This window comes from Macrotis lagotis, chromosome X (genome assembly GCF_037893015.1).
Source record: "Macrotis lagotis isolate mMagLag1 chromosome X, bilby.v1.9.chrom.fasta, whole genome shotgun sequence".
In the NCBI taxonomy this organism is placed as follows: Eukaryota; Metazoa; Chordata; class Mammalia; order Peramelemorphia; family Peramelidae; genus Macrotis; species Macrotis lagotis.
This window is the reverse complement of record NC_133666.1, coordinates 586,057,796-586,079,330: the sequence shown is the minus strand read 5'-3', so window position 1 is coordinate 586,079,330 and position 21,535 is coordinate 586,057,796. Positions and strand designations below refer to the sequence as shown.

General features: G+C 36.2%; 1 protein-coding gene across 3 annotated transcripts in view; it reads left to right on the top strand.

The window, feature by feature from the left end:
* Positions 1–21,535, top strand: part of ATAD2 (ATPase family AAA domain containing 2) — an 83,697-nt gene that overhangs the window by 12,471 nt on the left and 49,691 nt on the right. For all 3 annotated transcript variants that reach the window (XM_074201582.1, XM_074201581.1, XM_074201583.1), the window contains exons 6-11: positions 224–311; positions 11,413–11,553; positions 12,067–12,184; positions 19,094–19,201; positions 20,225–20,333; positions 21,316–21,431. In XM_074201582.1, the coding sequence (XP_074057683.1) occupies positions 224–311; positions 11,413–11,553; positions 12,067–12,184; positions 19,094–19,201; positions 20,225–20,333; positions 21,316–21,431 (680 nt within the window). The remainder of the gene's footprint in view (positions 1–223; positions 312–11,412; positions 11,554–12,066; positions 12,185–19,093; positions 19,202–20,224; positions 20,334–21,315; positions 21,432–21,535) is intronic.

Below are 21,535 nucleotides of genomic sequence, written 5' to 3'. Positions count from 1 at the left end.
GTTTTTCAGTAGCCAAGTTCTCATTTCACAAAAATTGAATGCAAAATGACACCTAGATAGGAGAAAGTTTGTGTAGGGTCTAAAATTTTTGAAAGGTTTTAAAATATTTCTTGCTAACACACCCTTTGTTTTAAGTAAAATTCAATTTTATAGTATCCAACTCTGTTCAACTTACATATAAATTCATATAAAGTATTAATAGTTTTCATTTAAATAATTTCAGGAGAATCTTGACATGTACTCTAGAGGAAAGCAAAAAAATGTTCAAAGAACTGATGAAGAAACCACTGATAATCAGGATGGCAGTGTAGGTGAGTACTTGGTTTTGAGGTCTTTTCAATAGACAGCTACACTTTTGTGGGGATATTATATCACTTGTAATACTTGGAGACTAAGCAAAAGAAAAATTTTTCATCATAATATAAAGTAAATAACTATAGGACTGCTACTTAGTTGCCCAAGAAAATATTTTGATATCAAACATACTTGAGTCACAGATTACTTCATTTTATCATTTAAATTAATAAGATGGTCAAAAAAAATTTCTCCCTAAGCTAATTAAGCTGATTTTACCTTCTTCAGCAAGAAATTAATTATAAACTTGTAGGTTTTAGTAAAATAATGTTGATAACTTGGATTTTTGAGACTTAAGTTTAACTTTTTATTTTTTCCCAGTCATGTGTAAAAACAAGTTTTAATATTCATTTCTGGGGGCAGCTAGGTGGCACAGTGGATAAAGCACTGGCCCTGGAGTCAAATCTGGTCTCAGACACTTAATAATTACCTAGCTGTGTGGCCTTGGGTAAGCCACTTAACCCCATTTGCCTTGCAAAAACCTTAAAAAAAAAACAACTGAGTTCTGAATTCGCTTCCTTCTCACACCTCCCCTACATTGAGAAAGCAAGTTAATTGAAATAACTTAAAAATGTATAGTCATGCAAAAAAAAAATTCCACAATAGTCATGTGAAAAAATACACTTCACTTTTGTTAGACACCTTCAGATCTCTCAGGGAATGGATAGCATTCTTTATCATAGCTTTATCAACTCCTTCAGAGCTGCTTGGGTCACAGCACTGTTGAGAAAAGCTAAGAAATTCCGAGTTGATCATCCCACAATATTTCTATTACTTTGTATTTAGTACATTTCCCATGGTATCTTGCTCAACATTTCTTATAATGGAATAGCATTCCATCATAATCCCAAACCACAATTTGTTTAGCCATTCCCCAACTGATCTGTATCTTTAAATTGTCAATTCCTTACCAACAGAAAAGAGCTGCTCTTATAAATAGCCTTTCCTTCCCATTTTTCATCTCTTTTGGAATATAGATCTGGTAGTGGCATTGCTAGTCAAAGGGTATGCATGGTTTTATAATAGCCTTTTGGGCACAATTCCAAATTGCTCCACAGAATGGTTAAATCATTTCATAGCTCTTCAACAGTGCATTAATGTGTCATTTTCCCTATCCTCCCCTCCAACATTTGTTATTTTCCCTTTCTGTCCTATTAGCCAATAAATAGTACCTCAGAATTGTTCTAATTTGTGCTTGTCCAATCAATAGTGAGTTAGAACAATTTTTTTAATATGGTCCTTGATAATATTGATAATTTCATCTGAAGCTATTCATATCTTTTTATCATTTATCTATTGGAAAATGGCTATTATTTTTGTAAATTTGACTATTTTGTTTGAGAAATAAAGTCATTATCAGAGAAACTCCCCCCCCCATTTTTCCTATTGCTAACTGTATTTCCCTCCATCCTATTCTTCCCCACTCCCATTTATTCTTTTCTCTCTCTCCTATCACCCTGTCCCTTATCAAGTGCTTTGTTTCTGAATAGTCCCCACCCCAATCTGCCTTTCCTTCCATCATTACTCCCTTTCTCCCATCCCTTTCCTCTTCTACTTTGCTCTGGGGTAAGATAGATTTCTATGCCCAATTGAGTATATTTTATTCCCTCTCTGAGCCAATTTCAGTGGGAGTAAAACTAACTCATAGCCTCTTATGTACCCCCTCTTCCACTCTATTGTAAAGGCTTTTTCTTACCTCTTTTATGTGAAATAACTTACCCATTCTACTGCTTCCTCTCCCTTTCTCCTAGTATATTCCTCTCACCCCTTACTCCATCTTTTTAATATATTCTATTTCAAATTAACTCTCATTTGTGCCTTGTCTCTATATATGCTCCTTCTAACTACCATAATAAACAAGAAGAAATTTTATATGAGTTATCAGGATCATCTTCCCATACTGAAATATAAACATTTCAATATCATTAAGTCCTTTATGATTTGCCTTTCCTAATTTACCTTTTTAGGCTTTACTTGAGTCTTACATTTGAAAATCAAATTTTTTTTCAGCTCTGGTCTTTTCATCAGGAATATTTGAAAGTTCCCTATTTCATTGAATGTTCATCCCCCCCCCCCCCCCCCCGAAAGAGTATGCTCCATTTTTTCTGGGTAGTTGTAATCCAAGCTCTTTTACCTTCTGAAATTTTGTATTCCAAGTCCTCTGATTCCTTAATATAGAAGCTGCTAAAGCTTGTATTATCCTGACTGTGGGTGGCTCCACAATAATTGAATTGTTTCTTTTTGGCTCCTTGCAATATTTTCACTTTGACTTGTGAGCTCTGAAATTTGGCTATAATATTCTAAGCAATTTTCATTTTGGGATCTCTTTCAAGGAGTGATGGGTGGATTTTTTTCAACTTATGTTTTACTCTCTGATTCTAGAATCATCAGTTTCCCTTTGTTCAGTTCTATATTTTTTTAATTTATTTATTGTTTTGTACAAATGTTTTTTTTTACATTAATAAAATATTCTTGTTTACAAGTAAACAAAATGCCCCTCCACCATGAATATAGATAGACTTGCTTGGGCGAAAAAAGTAAAGGGGAGAAAGAAAAAAAATTAAAATTAAAAATAATAATAGTAATAATTGTAGGTATGGCCAGGTGGTGCAATGGACGAAGCACCAGCCCTGGAGCCACGAGCACCCGATTCCATATCCAGCCTCGTAAACCCAATAATCACCCAGCCATGTGACATGCAAGCCACCCAATCTCCACTGCCCTGCAAAAACCAAAAAGAAGAAGAAGAAAAAAGACCCAAAATAAAATAAAATAGTAATAATAGTAGGGGTGGCTGGGTGGCAGACAGAGCATTGGCCCTTGAGCCAGGAGCACCTGGGTCCGAATCCGGCCCCAGACACCCAAAGATCACCCTGCTATGTGGCCCCAGGCAGGCCACCCAGCCCCACTTGCCCTGCACCCTCCCCCAAATAATAATAACAAAAAATGTGCTTCAGTCTTTGTTCCAACACCAACAATGGATCACATTCTTTATGATAAGTCCATCACAAAAGTTACTTCCATATTTTTCCACCATTGCCATTGCTGATCGCAACTCCCTCCTTCCTTATTTCTCCACTACCATGTACTCTATTTTCTCTCTCCTTTCACTCTGACTCTGCTGTAGGGTTGCTGAGTGGCGCAGCAGACAGATCCCTGGTCCTGGGGTCAAGAAGCCCTGAGCCCCCATACTACCCCTTAGGCCCAGAATCCACCTGGCCCTATGGTCCTGGGCAGGCCTTCCAATCCCAGCCCCTTGCAAGAAGTAAAAAAGAAAATGTGTTTTATCTGACCACTCTCCCACCATGGTCCATCCTCTCCTCCTTTATTCACATCCCTACCCCTTCCCCCTGCTCTCCCCTCCTTCTTACTCCAGATGTCTATACCCCATTGAGTATATTTGCTGTTTCCTCTCCTAGCCATCTCTGATGAGAGCAAAGGTTCCCTCATTCCCCCTTGCCTCCCCCCTTCCATATCATTGCAATACCTCATTGTAATAAAAAAAAAATCTTATGTGAAATATCTTGGACTATTCCCCCTCTCCTTTTTCTTTCTCCCATTCCATTTCCCTTTTTTTCCTATTGACTCCATTTTTACACCACATTTTATCTTTGAATTCAGCTTTCTCCTGTGCTTCAACTATAAAAGCTCCCTCTACCTGCTCTGTTAACTGAGATGGTTCATATGAATATTATCAGTATCATTTTTCTATACATGCAGTTCATCCTCATTAAGTCCCTCTTATTTCCCCCTTCTCCTCCGATCTCCATGCTTCACCTGAGTCCTGTATCTGAAGATCAAACCTTCTGTTCAGCTCTGGCCTTTTCAGCAGGAACATTTGAAATTCCCCTGGTTCATTGAAAGTCCATCTTTTTCCCTGGAAGAGGACATTCAGCCTTGCTGGGTAGTTCATTCTTGGCTGCATTCTAAGCTCTTTTGCCTTCCGGTATATTGTATTCCAAGCCCTACGAGCTTCCAGTGTAGTTGCTGTTAAGTCCTGTGTGATTCTGGCTGCATGTAATATTTTCTCTTTGACTTGGGAGTTCTGAAACTTGGCTGTAATATTCCTAGGGGTTGATTTTTTGGGATCTCTTTCTCGGGGGGGGGGGGGGGGGGGACCAGTGGATTCTTCCCATTTCTATTTGCCCTCTGCTTCTAGAATATCAGGGCAATTTTCCTGTAGTAATAATTTGAAAATAATGCCAAGGCTCTTTTCCTGATCATGACTTTCAGGTATTCCAATAATTTTTAAATGATCTTTCCTAAGTCTGTTTTCCATATCAGTTGTTTTTTCAATGAGATATTTCACATTTTCTTCTAATTTTTCATTTTTTTGGTTTTGAAGTCTTGATTCCTGATTTCTGGTAAATTCATCAATCTCCCTGAATTCTATTCTTTGTCTGAAGGATTTATTCTCCTCAGAGTTTTCTTATCTCTTTTTCCATCTGGCCAAATTTGCTTTTTAAAGCATTCTTCTCCTCCATAACTTTTTGAACTGTTTTATCCATTTGACCTAAGCTGTTTTTTAGCATGCTATTTTCTTCAGCATTTTTTTGGATTTCCTTGACTAAGCTGCTGACTTCATTTTCATGTTTTTCCTGCATCTCTCTCCTTTCTTTGCCCAGTTTTTCTTCTAACTCCCTCATTTGATTTTCAAAGTCTATTTTGAGCTCTATCATAGCCTGAGCCCAATTTCTGTTTTTCTTGGAGTCTTTAGATGCAGGAGCTTGTGCTTCCTCATCTTCAGACTGAGTATTTTGATCCTTCTTGGGCTCATTTGCAAAATATCTCAATGGTCTTTCTCTTGTTTCTTTGCTTGTTCATTTTCCCAGCCTAAGCCTGTTTTTTGGGGGTGCTTCTTGAGCTTTTGGGACACTCCCACAAGGGTCTCAGTGTGTGAGGTTCTGTCCTCCCTCCTGGTCTGTGAATGACCATAAGTGCCCCCCTCTGCCACGGGGCTGAGGTGGGGGGGGGGGGGGCCCTGCTGTTCTATGGGCGGGGTCTAGACTGGGATCAGGATCTGAATGTGGTCAGAGCCCCAGAGTCCTGTTCCAGAGGCAGAGGACAGAGCTCAGCAGTCTCTCTCTCTCTCTTTACTCCCCCTCCCTCAGCTCAATGGGCTCATGCCCTGGGGGGTCTAGGCTGCCAAAAGACCAGGCTGCTGGCTGCCCCAAGGGCTGGGCTCCACGTGCTCATTCTGACAGAGGTCCCCCACTGGTCCCCCACTTGTGCTGGTGCTCCCCGGGGTGCAGCTCAGGAGACTCCTCCACTGCTGGGAGCCATGGCTCCCAGTGCCCTGGGGCTGCCTCCCGGAGGCTGAAGTTCTTTGGCTCTGGTGGGCCACCCCTGGCAGGCCGCCCCTCCGACCCGGGGAGCAGAGCCTTTCTGCTCTTTTCCAGATTACCTTGAGTAGGAGAACTGCCTCACTGGGTCCCTCTGTGGGTTCTGTCTGTTTAGTTAGAGTCCTTAGTTTATGAGTTTTGATCAGAGAGCTCCTGAGACTCAATCCCTTCATGTCGCCATCTTGGCTCCACCCCCCCCCCCCCCCCCAGTTCTATATTTTAAGAAATTATTTTCTTCACTGAGCTTTTGTATCTCCTTTTCCATTTGGCCAATTTGACTTTTTAAGCATTTTAGTCCTCATTGTCTTTTTGTACCTCTTTTTCCACTTGATCTAGTCTGTTTTAAGATGTTATTTTCTGGGGCAGCTAGGTGGCTCAGTGAATAGAGCACTGGCCCTGGAGTCAGGAGTACCTGAGTTCAAATCCAGCCTCAGACACTTAGTAATTTCCTAGCTGTGTGGCCTTGGGCAAGCCACTTAACCCCATTTGCCTTGCAAAAACCTAAAAAAAAAAAATGAAAAAAATGTTATTTTCTTCAGGGGTGTGTGTGTGTGTGTGTGTGGGTGTGTGTGTGTGTGTGTGTGTGTGTTTCCTTAACCAAGGCTTATGTGATTTTCATGATTTTCCTGCATTGCTCCCATTTTTCTTCCTGTTTTCCCTCTCCCTCCCTTACTTGATTTTCAGAATGATTTTTGATCTCTTCTGTGGCCTGGGACCAGTTGATATTTTTTTTTATTGTTTTGGCTATAGGAACTTTGACTTTATCTTCTTCTGAATGTGTTTTGAACTTCGTTGTCACTATCAAATTTGTTTGGTTAGGGTTTTTTTTTTCTTTCTGTTTGCTCATTTCCTCAGCTTATGATTTGATTTTAAATCTTTGTTAAGGTAGGGTTCTGCTTCCTGGATGAAGAGTGTGCTATCCCAAATTTATGGGATTTTTTGTAGCTCTTTTCAGAGCTACTTAAAGGGACCTGCAAGTTTTCAGTTTTTCCAAGGAGAAATGATTTTTGGAAAGATTTTTTAACTATTCTTCTGCCCTGGAATTGTATTCCTCTTCTTGGAATGGCAACCCAGGTCCAAGTATGGGCAAAGTAACAGTCCTGCCTCAGTGATAGCAAAGAAATCCCCTTGATCTTCTTCTGACTCTCCTTGCCATCTGTGTGTGTAGAGAGCTTCATGCAGTAGTTCCCAAGGTCTGCTCCTGGTCCACCACAGTGAGGTCTGTCCTTCTGAGACCTGTGCTGGACTGTGCTCTACTCTCATCCTGGTGTGATAGCACTTTACCTGTTGACCTTCCAAGTTGTCCTTGGCAATCTCTGAGCTTTGAGTGCCATTGCTGCCACTGGCTCAGTTATCAGTCATGTTCTGAATTGCTGGAACCAGTTCACCAACCAGAAGTTAGTTTGTTAAAGGTAGTTTAAATAGGTTACTTAAATAGTATTGAAATTTTATTTTAGATGGACATTTCAAATGCTGGATAAGACAGAACATTCATTTTTGAATGTTTTAATATCTGAATTTTTTTTTTATTTTACTGAGTAATCTAATTTATGCTTGTTTAAGCAGTTAATTTTAAAGTAAGGAAAGTAAAGTTGCTTTTAGGTATACGAGTGTTTCAAGGCACATGTAAAAATCTAATAACTTTCAAAAATAATGCTATTTTGATGCTGTTGAGAAGGGAGATGAAAAAAGAAGCTACTGAGCAGTTAAGAGAAATAATTGATAATAGAAAGAATATCTTAATCATATGTTTAACTCAACTTAGACCATTGTATTTAAAATTCAGGTATATGGGTCAAAAAATCTCAGTAAACTTATATGGGTATTACTTTTGGTTTTTTTTAGTTTTTGCAAGGCAGATGGGGTTAAGTAGCTTGCCCAAGGCCACACAGCTAGGTCATTATTAAGTGTCTGAGGCCAGATTTGAACTCAGGTACTCCTGACTCCAGGGCTGGTCTCTATCCACTGTGCCACCTAACTGCCCCTTAATGTACTTTTAAAATTGTGTTTAGAATGGGAGTCATTCTGAGAATTTAGTACAATATAGCCAGCTAGATTATGAAAATTTGATTTAGGAATAATTATGAAATTGCTTTATTTTCTTCATTCTGTCTATATGCTTAATGGGGGCGCTAGGCATTGGAGTTAAGTGACTTGCCTAAGGTCACATAATTAGGTAATTATTACATGTCTGAGGTTGGATTTGAATTCAGGTCCTCCTGACTCTATCCATTGTGCTCTATCCATTGTGCCACCGAGCTGCTCCCCAGTCCCTTTTTTAAAAATAAGGATTTATTTATTCTTTGTGTATACTTTATCTAAATTTCCTCCTGTATCTGTATTCTTCTCAAAGATAGTCATTCCATATATATAAGAGTATGTTTTTGAAAAAGAGGAGAAAAATGGCACTATATATAAAAAAAAAAAAACCTGAAAAATATATTTTACAAGTCTCAGCTTCACTCACACCTCTGTAGTGGAGTGAAGGGAAGTATTCTCATATATATTATCTCAATCATGCCTATTCTTTATGATTTTTACAACATTCCTTTTGGTTGTTTTTTTTATGAACAGTATTGCAATCATTTTGCTTTTTGTTTCCTTGACTCTATCTCACTGTACATATGTTCATATGAATCATTCCTTGTTTTTCTGTATTCATGATATTGATCTTTTCTTCTAGCACAGTTTTACTGAATTACACTTTGTGTATCACAATTTGTTTAACTATTCCCCAATCTATGGTCATTTTCTTTGTTCTTTACTACCACATAAAATAAATATTTTATTGTAAATGGGGGCTTTCTTCTTAATGGCCTCCTTGAATACCTGTTAGTTGAACCTCTGCATCAAGGGTATGGACATTTTAGTTGCTTTATTTTATAATTTCAAATTGGTGTACTCTCAGCTCTACCAGGAAGGTACCAGTGTATCCATCCTTCCATATCCTTCTCTACTATTAGCTAGTCCCATTTTTTTGTCATCTTTGCCAATTTGCTGAGGGTGTAGGATGAAATCTCATGATATTATTTGTTGAATTTTTTTAATTCATTGCTATTTTTTTCTAGGCCAGAACATGGAGTATTATGTTTAAACTATATGAAGAATTTCTGACTACGTATAGTTTAGCTTTTTTTTTTGTTTGGCTAAATCTATTGAATCTCTGATCCATATTTTCTGGGAGTATTTGTTTATTTAATTGGTACAGCCTTTTTATTTTATTTTTTTTTTTTAGAAAGATTTTATTTTGAGTTTTAACAATTTTTCCCCTAGTCTTGCTTCCCTCCTCCCACCCCCACAGAAGGTAGTCTGTTAGTCTTTACATTGTTTCCATGGTATACATTGATCTGAGTTGAATGTTATGAGAGAGAAATCGTATCCTTAAGGGAAAAAAAAAATGAAGTATAAGGGATAGCACAATTCCATAAGATAGGAGGGTTGTTGGGGTTTTTTTTTTTAAATTAAAGGTAATAGTCTTTAGTCTTTGTTTAAACTCCACAATTCTTTTTCTTGAATACAGATGGTATTCTCCATCCAGATAGCCTAAAATTGTCCCCGATTGTTGCACTGATGAGATGAGCAAGTCCATCAAGGTTGATCATCACCCCCATGTTGCTGTTAGGGGGTGTTCTTCTTTGCTCAGCATCAGTTCATGCAAACCCCTCCAGGCTTCCCTGAATTCTGGGAATATTTATTTAAAAGAATTTTATTGCTGACTGGACCTCAAAATGGGAAAAGAAACTACTTTAATTAATAAATGGTCATAATTTTTCTTCCAGCTATATTCAAAATTGAATAATTATTCCTCTTGGTGGAGACCTGAGTCATATAAAATTATAATTTATGCAAAACTTGTTTACAAAGATAATGATAAAGTTCTTAGCAAGATAATCTCAACCAACTTGTAGTCTTTCATTTAATCACTCAACATTTTTTAAGTACCTACTATGTTCTATACACTGCTCTAAGTACTGGGGATAAAAGAGACAAAAGACTGTTCTGCCTTCAAGGAATTTATAAGCTAACAGAGATGACAATATGCAAAAAGATTTATGGAAAACAAGTTGTATGTAAGATACTAGTTAGTTAACAAGGGAAGACACTAGAATTAAGAGGGATTGGAACAGGCTCCGTACAGAAGATATTCTTAGTTGGAACTTAAAAGAAGCCAGGGAGGTTTGTAGTTGATGCAGAAGAGAGAGAACATTCTAGGCATGGAGGACAGCCAGAGAAAATGCCTAGAGCAGAGAAATGGAGGATCTAGTTCCATAGAAAAGCAAGGAGGACCCAATGTCACTGAATGGAAGAGTACATGTTGGGGATTATTTATTAAGAAATCTAGGGGGCAGCTAGGTGGTGCAATGCATAGAGCACTAGCTCTGGAGTTAGAGGCCCTGACTTCAATTCCAGTCTCAGACACTTAAATACTTGGTGACCTTGGGCAAGTCACTTAACCCCATTGCCTTTCAAAAAAAACCCAAAAAAGATCTGGAAGGTAGAAGAAGGTAGAAGGGACTTTAAATGCCAGGACACTTTACTTCTGGAGGTGATAGGAAGCTGCTAGAGTTTATTGATTAGGAAGGTGGCATGATTGGGCTTACTTTTTAGGAAAATCACATTAGAGACTAATTGGAGGATGGATTGGGGTGGGAAAAGGCTTGAGGGATCCATCTTCTGCATATTGCAATAATCCAGGCCTGAGAAGATGAGGGTCTCCACTAGAATTGTGGAACTGTTAGAAGGGGAAAGGCAATGTCTTTGAGAGATGATAGTTACAGAGGTAAAAATCAACCTGCTACTAGAGGTTGTGAGCCTTAGGTCCTAGGAGAATAGTGTTGCTTTCAGTTCTGTTTTGGAAAGATTGAATATAAGATGTCTACTGGACACTCAGTTCTAGATGTCTGAAAGGCGGTTGGAGATGTGAGATTGGAGGTTAGGATAGATAGGTAGACTTGAGAATATTCAGCATAGAGATGGTAATTGGGAACTGAAGAGATCACCAAGCAAAAGAGTAGGGGACCCAGGAAAGAACCCTGGGGGATGCTGAAGAGAGGGTGTGGCCTGGAGAAGGTCCCAGCCTAGGAGACAAAGAAATGATCAGACAAAAGGAGAACTAAGAGCAAGTGGTATCTGGAAAGCCTAGAGAGGAGAGATATCAAGAAAAGGGATCAGCCATCTCAAAAAAAAAATGGTATATGGGTGAGGATTGATAAAAGGTCATTGGATTTGGCAATGAACCATTACTAAGGAATGATGAGGTCAGAGGCCAGATAGTGAGAAATTAAGAAGAAAATGAAAGAGTATAGGTGTACCTATCATAGACGACCTTTTCATGTTTTGCTAAAAAGGCAAAAAAAAGATATAGGACAATAATGGGGGGCAGAGATCAAGTGAGGGTTTTTTCAGATGAAGAAAACATGGCATGTTTTTAGGTAGTGTTAATAACCAAAGCTAGCAAGAGTTCCAAAAGCATGAGAGAAGTGGGAAGGTAATTTTTTCACTACTTTTCTTATAGCCACAATATATATACTATAGTACCTCTATATCCCTTTGATGGTCTTGCATTATTTGAACAACTAAAGTTCTTACTTTTTCCATTGGTGTTGGTGGCAGACCACTGAGTAGGCAGTAAGTAATTCAACCAACTTCCCCCCAAAAGTTTCTTTTATATTTTATATTTTTTTATTTTTAATCTAAAATCGTTTCTTAATTATAGAATCTTCTGAAGAAGGTGAAGACCAAGAAGATGAAGATGATGAAGATGGAGAAGAAGATGAAGATGGAGAAGAAGATAATCAAAAACGCTATGATCTTAGACAGAGGAAGACTGCTGTACATTACCAGGCTCCCCTAGAAAGTAAGTGATAAATAGATTTGTCGGGTGTAAGGAAATTTTTCTCTTAACTTTAATTTTGCTTGTAGTTAACAAGTGTTACTCTTAGTTGTTATTTTTTAATGACTCCCATTCTAGGCAAATTTTTTTTTTATGGATTATATTCTTTTAATAAATGCTGATACTTAAAGGTCTTTCTTAGCTAGCAATTAAATCTATTGCAAAGTTAGCTAGATGTTCTAAAATTCACTTAGTCTAAAACATTGTTTAATCCCTAATATGAGTTTATAATCCAACCTTTTGAATTATTGTTTTGCTTTATTGAGTGTTTTTGTTGACTTGCATAAATAAGACTACCTTTCCCCATTTATTATTATATTTCAATACTTTAAAATATTATATCATTGTAGGATAAAACAGGTGAAGAAATATCAAATATTACTATGCAATAATCTTTTATTTTTTAAGAAAATAGTTTGTGAATATTCAAGTCCAAATATTTTGTAACTGTTGTAACTTTTTTAAAATTTTAAATAGAACCTCGGCACCAGAGAAAACCTAACATGTTTTATAGTGGTCCAGCCTCTCCTGCAAGGCGAAGATACCGATTTAGTTCTACAGGACCAAGAAGTCCTTACTGTAAAAGGATTAACAGGTATCAATATGTCTCAGAAACTATGAAAGCATATTTGGGATAGAGATACAGAATTTTAGCCATCATCTAGTTCAGATGATGGAGGGATTTTCCAGATAGTAAAAATTCTTGACATAGAGTCTGTCAAGTAGTTTTTAAAATATATTTTAGTATAGGGGCAGCTAGGTGGTACAGTGGATAGAGCACTGACTCTGGAGTTAGGAGGATCTGACTTCAAATCCAGCCTCAGACACTTACTAATTACCTGTGTGACCTTGGGCAAGTCACTTAACCCCACTGCCTTGCAAAAATATATTTCAGTATCTATATTTAAGTATAATTGATTTCCTTTGTAGTCTTATTTTGTGCATCTAAAAACATTGTTTTGAGAAGGCATCCATAGTAGTTTTTAAACTCCCAAAGGTGTCCATGATCCAATAAGTGATTAAGAACCCATGCTCTGGGGTATTTTGGATGCTTATTTTTTCTGCCTTTGCACCCCCCCCCCCCCCCAAGTGAAGAAGGCTTGTTGCATTAGTAAGCCATCATATGGAGCAGAATTCGGCCTTCTGGAAGAACATAAAACTAATCCTTTTCAAGGTATAAAATGGCTGCTTTTCAAACGGATCTCTATAAACTGTTTATTTCTCCAAGCTGAACATCTTGGGTCCTTTATCTTTTGCTTGGGTAACATAACCAGCAGGCCCCTTGCTAATTCATTCTAAAATTGTAATGTTCTCTCAAAAAGTCCTTCCAGGAATTGGATGGCAAGATGCCAGGTATGATCTAAATAAGAGTATAGTGATATCCACTCCCTTACTTTAATTTGAATACAGTGTTTTTTTAAATGCTGCCTCAGATTACAGTAAATGTTTTCCTGGGCCTTAACACTGTTGGCTCAGTGAATCTTCTCTCATCGACATTTGGGGTCTATTGGACCACCACTCATCAGACAGTAAATCAGTATTATGTATGTACTGTACTGGGCACCATTATACATGTCCAAAGAAGCACTCCCTACTCAGGAGGTATGTGCATTCTAATGGAGAAGACAGAAAAGTATATATGCAAAATTATATGGCATGAATATAAAATGAATAAATGTGTATATACATAAAATAATTAGATGCTAAGTAGTTTGGAAGGGTTGGAAAAGGCTTCATGCAGGAAATGATTCTTGGACTATAAGTGATGACATAAGCAAAGAACCAATACATTTTAGGTATGTTGGATGGCTGGAGCAGACAGGGAAATGAGAAATGGAGGGCTGGAAATAAAGAAGAGAGGTCAGTTTAGCTGGGTCTTAGAGAAGGAAAAGGAGTGAAATATCCAGTGAGACTGAAATGTTTTTAAATCTGAGCAACAATTGCTAATTTATCTCAGAGGCAGTAGAAGGCCACTACAATTATACATGAGGAGTCCTTCAATAAACATTTATCAAGTACCTGTCTTGTAAAAGCAATTGTGCTAAGCACTGAGGATATAAAGGGGGAAAAAAAAGACAGCCAATATTTTCGAGATATTCACAGTCTAATGGAATACAAACTTGTAGGGAAATCAGTGACATGGTCAGGTCTATGTTTAAGGAAAGTTGCTGTGTAATTTGTGTAGGATATCCTGCAATGGTGAGCGACTTGAGGCATGGAGATCAATTAAAAGGCTCTTGGAATAATCTAGATGAGAGGGTGATGAAGGCCTGAATCAAGGTGATAACTGTGGGTGTGGAGAGAAAAGATGAGCTATAAGGGATATGGAGGTAGAAACCACAGAACATACCTACTGACAAGATATCTGGGAAAGGGGGTCTAGGGTAATCTGAATATCATGAATCCAGAAAACTGGGATAGCAATGCTTTTGATAGAAATAGGGAAGTTTGGAGATATTATCAAGAAAGGCAATGAATTAGTTTTGGACTATGAGCAATTGGTGATATGAGACAAATATTGTTCAACAGAGAGACGGAAGCTTAGGATATGTAAATCTGGGAGTCATCTGCATAGAATTAATTAAATCCATGGAAGATTTATAGGAATATCAAGAGTTCTTTATCACAGATTTCTTGGGGCCCTATGTATGGATCTCATAGTTTTTGTTGGACTAGGAAAAATTATGTCTTTTCTTACTAACCTCTGACTGAAATTTGACATTAACTACAATTGTGATGAAATGGTTTTTTAAATTTATTCTGATATGTCTATAGGTTTCATGAGATTTCAAGAAAGGTCTATGACAAAGATGGCCTAGAACAGAATCTCACCAATTACTTAGTGGTTGTCATACAATGATGAGCTAATGAAGGAATACTGTAAGACATGGGAAAAGAACAATTTCACAAACACCAAAAGAGAAGATTTGATCATTAGACCAGTGGTGGTAACTTCCCAGGGTGGGTGCCAAGTGCAATTGAGTAATGAGGTCAGAATTCAGATTGCAAAGGATTGAGGAGTGAATGAGAAAGAAAACAGCAAGTTGAGTCAGTAAGTATGAATGCCTTTTCCAAGAAATTTTGTTGAAAAAGGAAAGCTTTAGATAATTATTTGAGCATCTGGCAAAGGTTGATTTAAGAACAATGGAGACTTGGACATGTTTGAAGGCTGATGGAGATAAATCATTAGATAGTGAGAAGCTACTTCTTTGGGGAGAAGATAGTGGTGGTGACTGAAGATACAATACTGTGTTCTAGAAAACACAGGATTAACTGCGTTCAAGTGCTCAAGGAGAGGACAACTATTTTTAATGTAGGTTTTGGACCTTAAAAAGTACAACTTGTGTTTTGTGCTTGTTAAAATTTATCTTTGTGGTTTTGGACTCAATTTAAAAAAAAGTGAAGATTTGTTTTTATTTGTAATAGAGAGGGGATGAGTAAAATATCCTTATAGAAATTCTCGTGTAGATTATGAACAGATTTGTGCAAAAGGAAAATTAGTCAGACAGGAATTGGAAGGGGGGAAAATCTTAGCAAATAGTTGAAATTAATTAGATCTGAAAAGATAAGAGCTTGAACTCCATGGCATTAGGAATGGAGAGAAGAGGAGAAAACTGTTTCTGTGACATTGTAGAAGTAGAATCAATAAGATTTTGTTACCTAGGTGACAGGGAATTTGATGACCTGCGGAAGTCTGAGCATAGGGAAATCAGGAACAGATTTGGGGAAAGAAAGAAGGAAATTTTAGACTTGAGCTTTTGGTATAGCTGCAGCAATTAGGAAGAAAAGTCCAGTAGGAAATTTTGAAATTAACTCTGAAACTCAGGAGAGAGAAAATCAAGGCTAGAAATCCTTGGATTTGCTGAATTTCTAGAAGTGAGACTGAAAAATGAGAAGATAAAGAATGAGAAGCAGGCTTAAAACAGAGCCTTCAGGAACATATTTATTAGGGAATTAAGAAGACAAACTATTGAGGAATACAAAAAAGTAGAAATAATTAGATAAGAAAGAAAACCAGGAAATACCCATTAGGGAAGCCAAGAGAGAAGAAGGATTTCAAATGCAGCCCTGGACCTGGAGTTAGGAAGACATGAGTTCAAAACAGGCGTCAAACTCTTCACCTCTCCATCAATTTCCTTTTCTGTAAAAGGAACTTAATTATGGGGTAGCTAGGTGGAATAATTACCTAGCTGTGTGGCCTTGGGTGAGCCACTTAACCCCATTTGCCTTGCAAAAAACTAAAGGGGGGGGGGACCTAATTAGTAGCATCTACTTCAAAAGGTTATTATAAAGCTCAAATGAGATAATTTTAAAGCACTTTGGAAACAGCATTATAACAAACACTCTTAGAATTGAAGTCTGGATTACCCTCAGACGGTTTGGTGAAAGAGGTAGAAATAGCTTAGGGATTGAAAGCTGGGGAGTCAAGGAAAATTTCCTTACTTAAGGGGTGAGGGAGGGGGGTTGTGTTTTAGCTGAAAGAGAGGAATCATCAGTGGGGAAAGAGATTAAAGAGGCTATAGAGAAAACACCTGATGGAGTTCATATTTCAGAAGATAGAATCAAGGGTATAGATGTAGGGATTTGTTTTGGGAATATGTAGATACCACTAAGACAGAAGGGAATAGTTACTGGAGTAGCTATTTTTCAAAATTTTGTTTCATCTATTGCAGTGTATTTTATATGCGGTGTCATCTATGGTAATTGAGCTAAAATAGTGCAAGAATATACCTATTTTACAGGTGAAGAGATGATGAAACTCATGACATTAAATGACTTTTCCAAAGACATACAGCTAATAAGTGGTAGGACTGAGTTTAAAAGTTAAAAAAGCTTCTTAATCTAGTATTCATTGTGGGTAGCAGCAAAGTTAAAGGAACTTCTTAGAGCCCTTGATTATTTTCTGTCTCTCTTTCTGAAACTAGGTCTTCATATATTACCCAGGCTGAAATCACAGACTTAAATCTATCAAAAAGAAAGGAAGTTAATTTGACATGAGTTACTTTTTTAGTAAACCCATGCTGTCCAAGAGATCATAGATCATTTGTTGTAATAATCTGCCAAGAATTTTGCTGGGGATCTGTAAAATTTACTAGCCTAGTTATTAAGACTTAACCTTTATTACTTTTTGAAAATATCCCATTTTTTGTGATGTGTAAAAGGTTACTAATAGTGACTCTTGGCATCAGTCATATCTGCAAATGTTTTCAATATCCTAAAACAGCATAAACTTAGTGCTGAAAGGGACCTTTGATGTATCTAGACCTACCTTTTCACTGTATAGATGAACAATTGAGACCTAGGAAGCTATTGTTGATTTACTCAAAAACACTTAGGAAATGTCAAAGCTGGAATTTGAAACTGTTGTGTGATTTGTCTACTCTTAAACATAAAGTGTTTTAAAAATAGCTAAATATTTTCTAAGGATCTTCATAATCCTGGGTCACAGTATCTGGGTTTTCCAAAATCCAGGTCTCCCCCCGGTCTCTGGGGAAGATAATCCATTCATTAGCTTCATGTATCACCCAGCCCATACCTAAAAACATCACTCTTACCTCCTTTCTTTTTAAGCTCACCAAAACACTTTCATGGTCATTATTGTCTTAAAAGTTGCCTTTCCCTATTAGAAAATAAGCTTCTTTAAGAGTAGGTATTATTTCTTTTGTTCATGTTGTTCTGCACTGTTTTGGGGTTTTGTTTTTTTTTTTGGTGAAGAGGTTTGTTTTTATTCCTTACATTTAGCAGAGTGGCAATTTAATAACTTGGAAAACTCCATTCCTTTTTAATCTTATGATGATGGTCTTTCTTGGTGGGGAAAGTCTGAAACAAAACTGGAATTGATGTTAGAAAGTGATACATACTGTCTCTTTGATATCATTGTGATTAATCCCATCAATCCCAAACGGTCCCTTTTCTTCCTATTTATGCTCAACATAATTTTTTTTTTAAAAAAACCAGTTCATCCTAATTTCTTCTGTAGCCACATGGTTTTCTTTAGGTGCCTTCCCTTTCCTCCTTTATCATTGTGGATATTTTTTAACATGTTACATGGATTAAATGTTATGTGTAAGGATATTTTGTCAATATTATTTTAGTCATCCTCCCTTTTAGAATTTGTGGCCCTATGATCTTACCTAGCTTTAATTTTTTTTTAATTCAGTAATAAAATATTCAGATACACAAGATAGAATGGAATGGCTTGTGCACATGAAGGGCTTATTATCCTTGTCAAGAAGAAGGACCACATTTTCTCCTGAAATGGGTGAAGGAGATTAATGAGAAAAGTATTTTAAGATGATGTGCAAGAGAAAAAAAAATGGAGCTTTCAACAAATTACTAAGTTTTTCTAAAAATTTTTTGAATTTGTCTTGTATTTTTAATTTTTGGAAAGAAACACTTCCATAGCATAGTACAATTAAAAATAAATTACACATGAAACTGAAAATTTTCTCGGGACGATTGCCTGTCCCTTTTAAATATACAACTAAATTATGCAGATTTCTTACCCCCCCCACCTTAGAGATTGCTGCCATTATATACAAATAAGTATGTGTGTATTTGTATGATTGTATTTATATATGTGTAAATAAATTATTCTGTACATATTTCTACTTATTAGATCTTTTGCTGGTTGTGGATAGCATCTTTTTTCACATGGTCTTTGTAGTTAATTTGGATATTTCTGTCAAAATGATATTTGTTCAAAGCTATTTTAAAGCAATAATACTGTTAGGATATACTGTGTTCTCTTGGATCTGCTCATTTTACTCTTCAATATTTCATGGAAGTCTTTCCATATTTTTCTAAAATCATTCAACTCATTTCTTATATCACAGTAGTATCATTTTATAATTTCTCATTTCCCTGCAATTTCCAGTTCTTATTTGTTTTTCAATGAAATATGAAACAAGACTGTCAGGTTAGTGGGAGGAAGGAAAGGGAGAAGCCACACAAGGTTTCAAGAAGTTCTAAAAGGTTTGGGAAAGCTACTGGATGAGTGCAATGTAGTGAATGGATTAGAACTGCTAAACAAGTGAAGGCTCTTTTGATATTATATCTGCTTCCTTCAGCATGGTTTCCCAAATAAATGAATTTATTTTTATCTAAATATTATTAATAGATGTCTATTTAAAATCTGCAGTTTTGAAGATGTCCCCCAAATCCTTTTTCATGCCAAGAAAAATGACAAGATTTGCTATACAGAAGTGTGTGTGTGTGTGTGTATAGTAGAAGATAAAAGACTGTCTTGACTTTGTGAGATGAGATAAATTGAAATTTTTTTAGCTTATTTTTCAAATATACTCATATTTTTATAAATTTTTTTCCATTTTTGGGCCTTGTGATAAGTTTTTTTTTAGTTCTACTGGTTTTTCCTTCTCTTTATAATCACACAGAATCTAGCATGATGTCTGAATATTGGTAGGCCTTGTTAAAAATTTGTGGATTGACTTTTTTTCTTTTATACAACTTGACTTGAAACTTTTTCTTTAATATGATATTTAAGGAGAAGGCATGCAATCCATAATAGTGATTCTACATCTTCTTCCTCTTCTGATGACGAGCAACATTTTGAAAGGCGAAGGAAAAGAAGTCGCAATATGGCTATTAGCAGGTAAGTGATGTAAATGTTAAATTCTCATTAATTAAGCCTTTTATAGGAAGGGATAAAAAATCAAGGTTAGGGTATCACCTCATGAAATACATGTAGATTTGGAGTTTGTTAACTTGTTTAATTTTGCAGGCACAATCTTTATATTTTTCTCATTCTATTCTAGCAGAGGTTAGAGTGCACGTTGGATATGATTTTTCAGTATTCCCAATTTTTTTCTAAGATTTTTCATGCCCTAGTTAATTCTCCCCCAAATTTTGGTTATTATGGGTTTGTGGCATCAAAAGCTAATCTGCTTAACTTTTAATAATTTTTTGTTGAGAATACCTCTTAATTGCAAAGTTTTAACTAGGTTCCCTGCTGGAATAATCCCTGGAGATTATTTTAAAAGATATCAGATTGTTCTACTTGCAAAATAAAATGGAAAAGAGGTGACAGGATAAGGAAGTTAACTATAGGACATACTAAGTAAATGCTAATTTGTGTTAAGATTACCAGATATGGATAATTTGTACATAACATGGTTAATTTTAAGTAAATTGTCAGAATATAAGCTTTTTCCCATGTTCAATTAGATATGTAAATATATATTTCAGAACTAAAAGAGTTTTAAAATTCTGTCTTTTCTAATGTTCCTTTTTTGTTTTGGTTTTATCTATAAGAATATGTCATATCTATAGGAATTCTAAATTTAGGAATATTTTGACTTCACTGATAATATGTCATTTGTATGACTGATATTTATATAGTATTGTTAGAATAGTGTCTCAAAATAGTAGATAATTATCTTGAGATGATTATAACCAAAGGAAACGACACTTCTGACTGAAAAGCATCAATGATTTAATTAGCATTTCAAAAATTAGTATTTTTCTTTGGGCCATAATAATATCCTAATAGCAAAAATAAAGAAGTTAAAGGGTTAAAATTTTGTCTAATTCAAAAGTGCTATGATCTTGTGTAGTCAAAAAAATTTTGTCATCTAAGCAATGACTTTTATAATATTGGTGAATTTTTTTAAAATAGGTGCCTTCCATTGAACTTTCGGAAAGATGAGTTAAAAGGAATTCATAAAGATCGAATGAAAATTGGTGCAAGCTTGGCTGATGTTGATCCAATGCAAATAGATTCTTCAGTAAGTGTTGAATGAAATGTGTACAAAATAGTTTTGCTATAATGGAATTTGTGTTGTCTCCATCTCCTCTCCCCACCCACCACCCCCTCCAAAAAACCCCATACTTTGCAAAATCATGCACTGAAAATCAGAGTTTATGGGGAAAAATGAGACAGGTACAATTCTCAAAAACTTTTCAGTGACATTTTTTTTTAAAAAAAATGCCTGGGGGAAAATTGTAAAATTCAAAATATATATATATATATATATATATTTTTTTTTTTTTTTTAATGAAAAGGGGAAAAATTTAAACAGCACAGTTTTAGATGTCTTAAATCAGGGCTGTCCAAAATTTAGCCCCTTGTGGGGTTACTTACTTAAGTAAATGAAGTTGGGTTACCATAGAGCTCTCACTAAAATGGTAAATCATTGTTTAAAAGTAAGGTTGGATAGTCCTAAGTTGAGAAATTACATAAATAATACTATAAATAGTGTCTGCGTCCTCTAGTTTGGACTGATGCTTGAATGAGTTAGGCTAGCTACAAGACCATTTCACAAGAGGATGTATGGTGAAAATGATTTAAACCAGCCCTTTTCTGCTCACAGCTCCCTACTATCTCAGGAAATGCACAATAAATAAGATCCTTTACCTTGACAGAAGTCTGGAGTTTGTTCTGGAAAGGGGTGTCAAGAAGGTTGCCACTTTGGGGTCATTGTGAAGTGGTACAATTTTCTGAATCTCTCACTGGTTTTCACAGGAGAAAGATCGCCCTGAATTGTACATGAAATTGAGTTATGCTCAAAATATTTTTAATATGTCTGTTGTGTTGGAAACAAATTTATGTTTTCAAAATGGGCATTAAAGCAGAACTGACTAGAACTTTTGCGTGTGCGCGTGTGTGTGTGTGTGTATAAAGTGATATTTTGGGTTAGTGAGTTGTATATTGTGTTTTGGAATTTTAAGATTTGGAAATGTTTAACTGCTGAACTTCTTTCCTTTTAGGTGCGATTTGATAGTGTTGGTGGACTTTCAAACCATATTGCAGCTCTAAAAGAGATGGTTGTCTTTCCGTTGCTTTATCCAGAAGTCTTTGAAAGATTTAAAATTCAGCCACCAAGGTAACATTAATAATAGCCTGTGTTTTCAAATAAAGAAAATCATATTATAGTACTGCCAAGAAAGGAAATGAACTGCTGCTGAAACTTTGAGTTTTAGGCCTGAA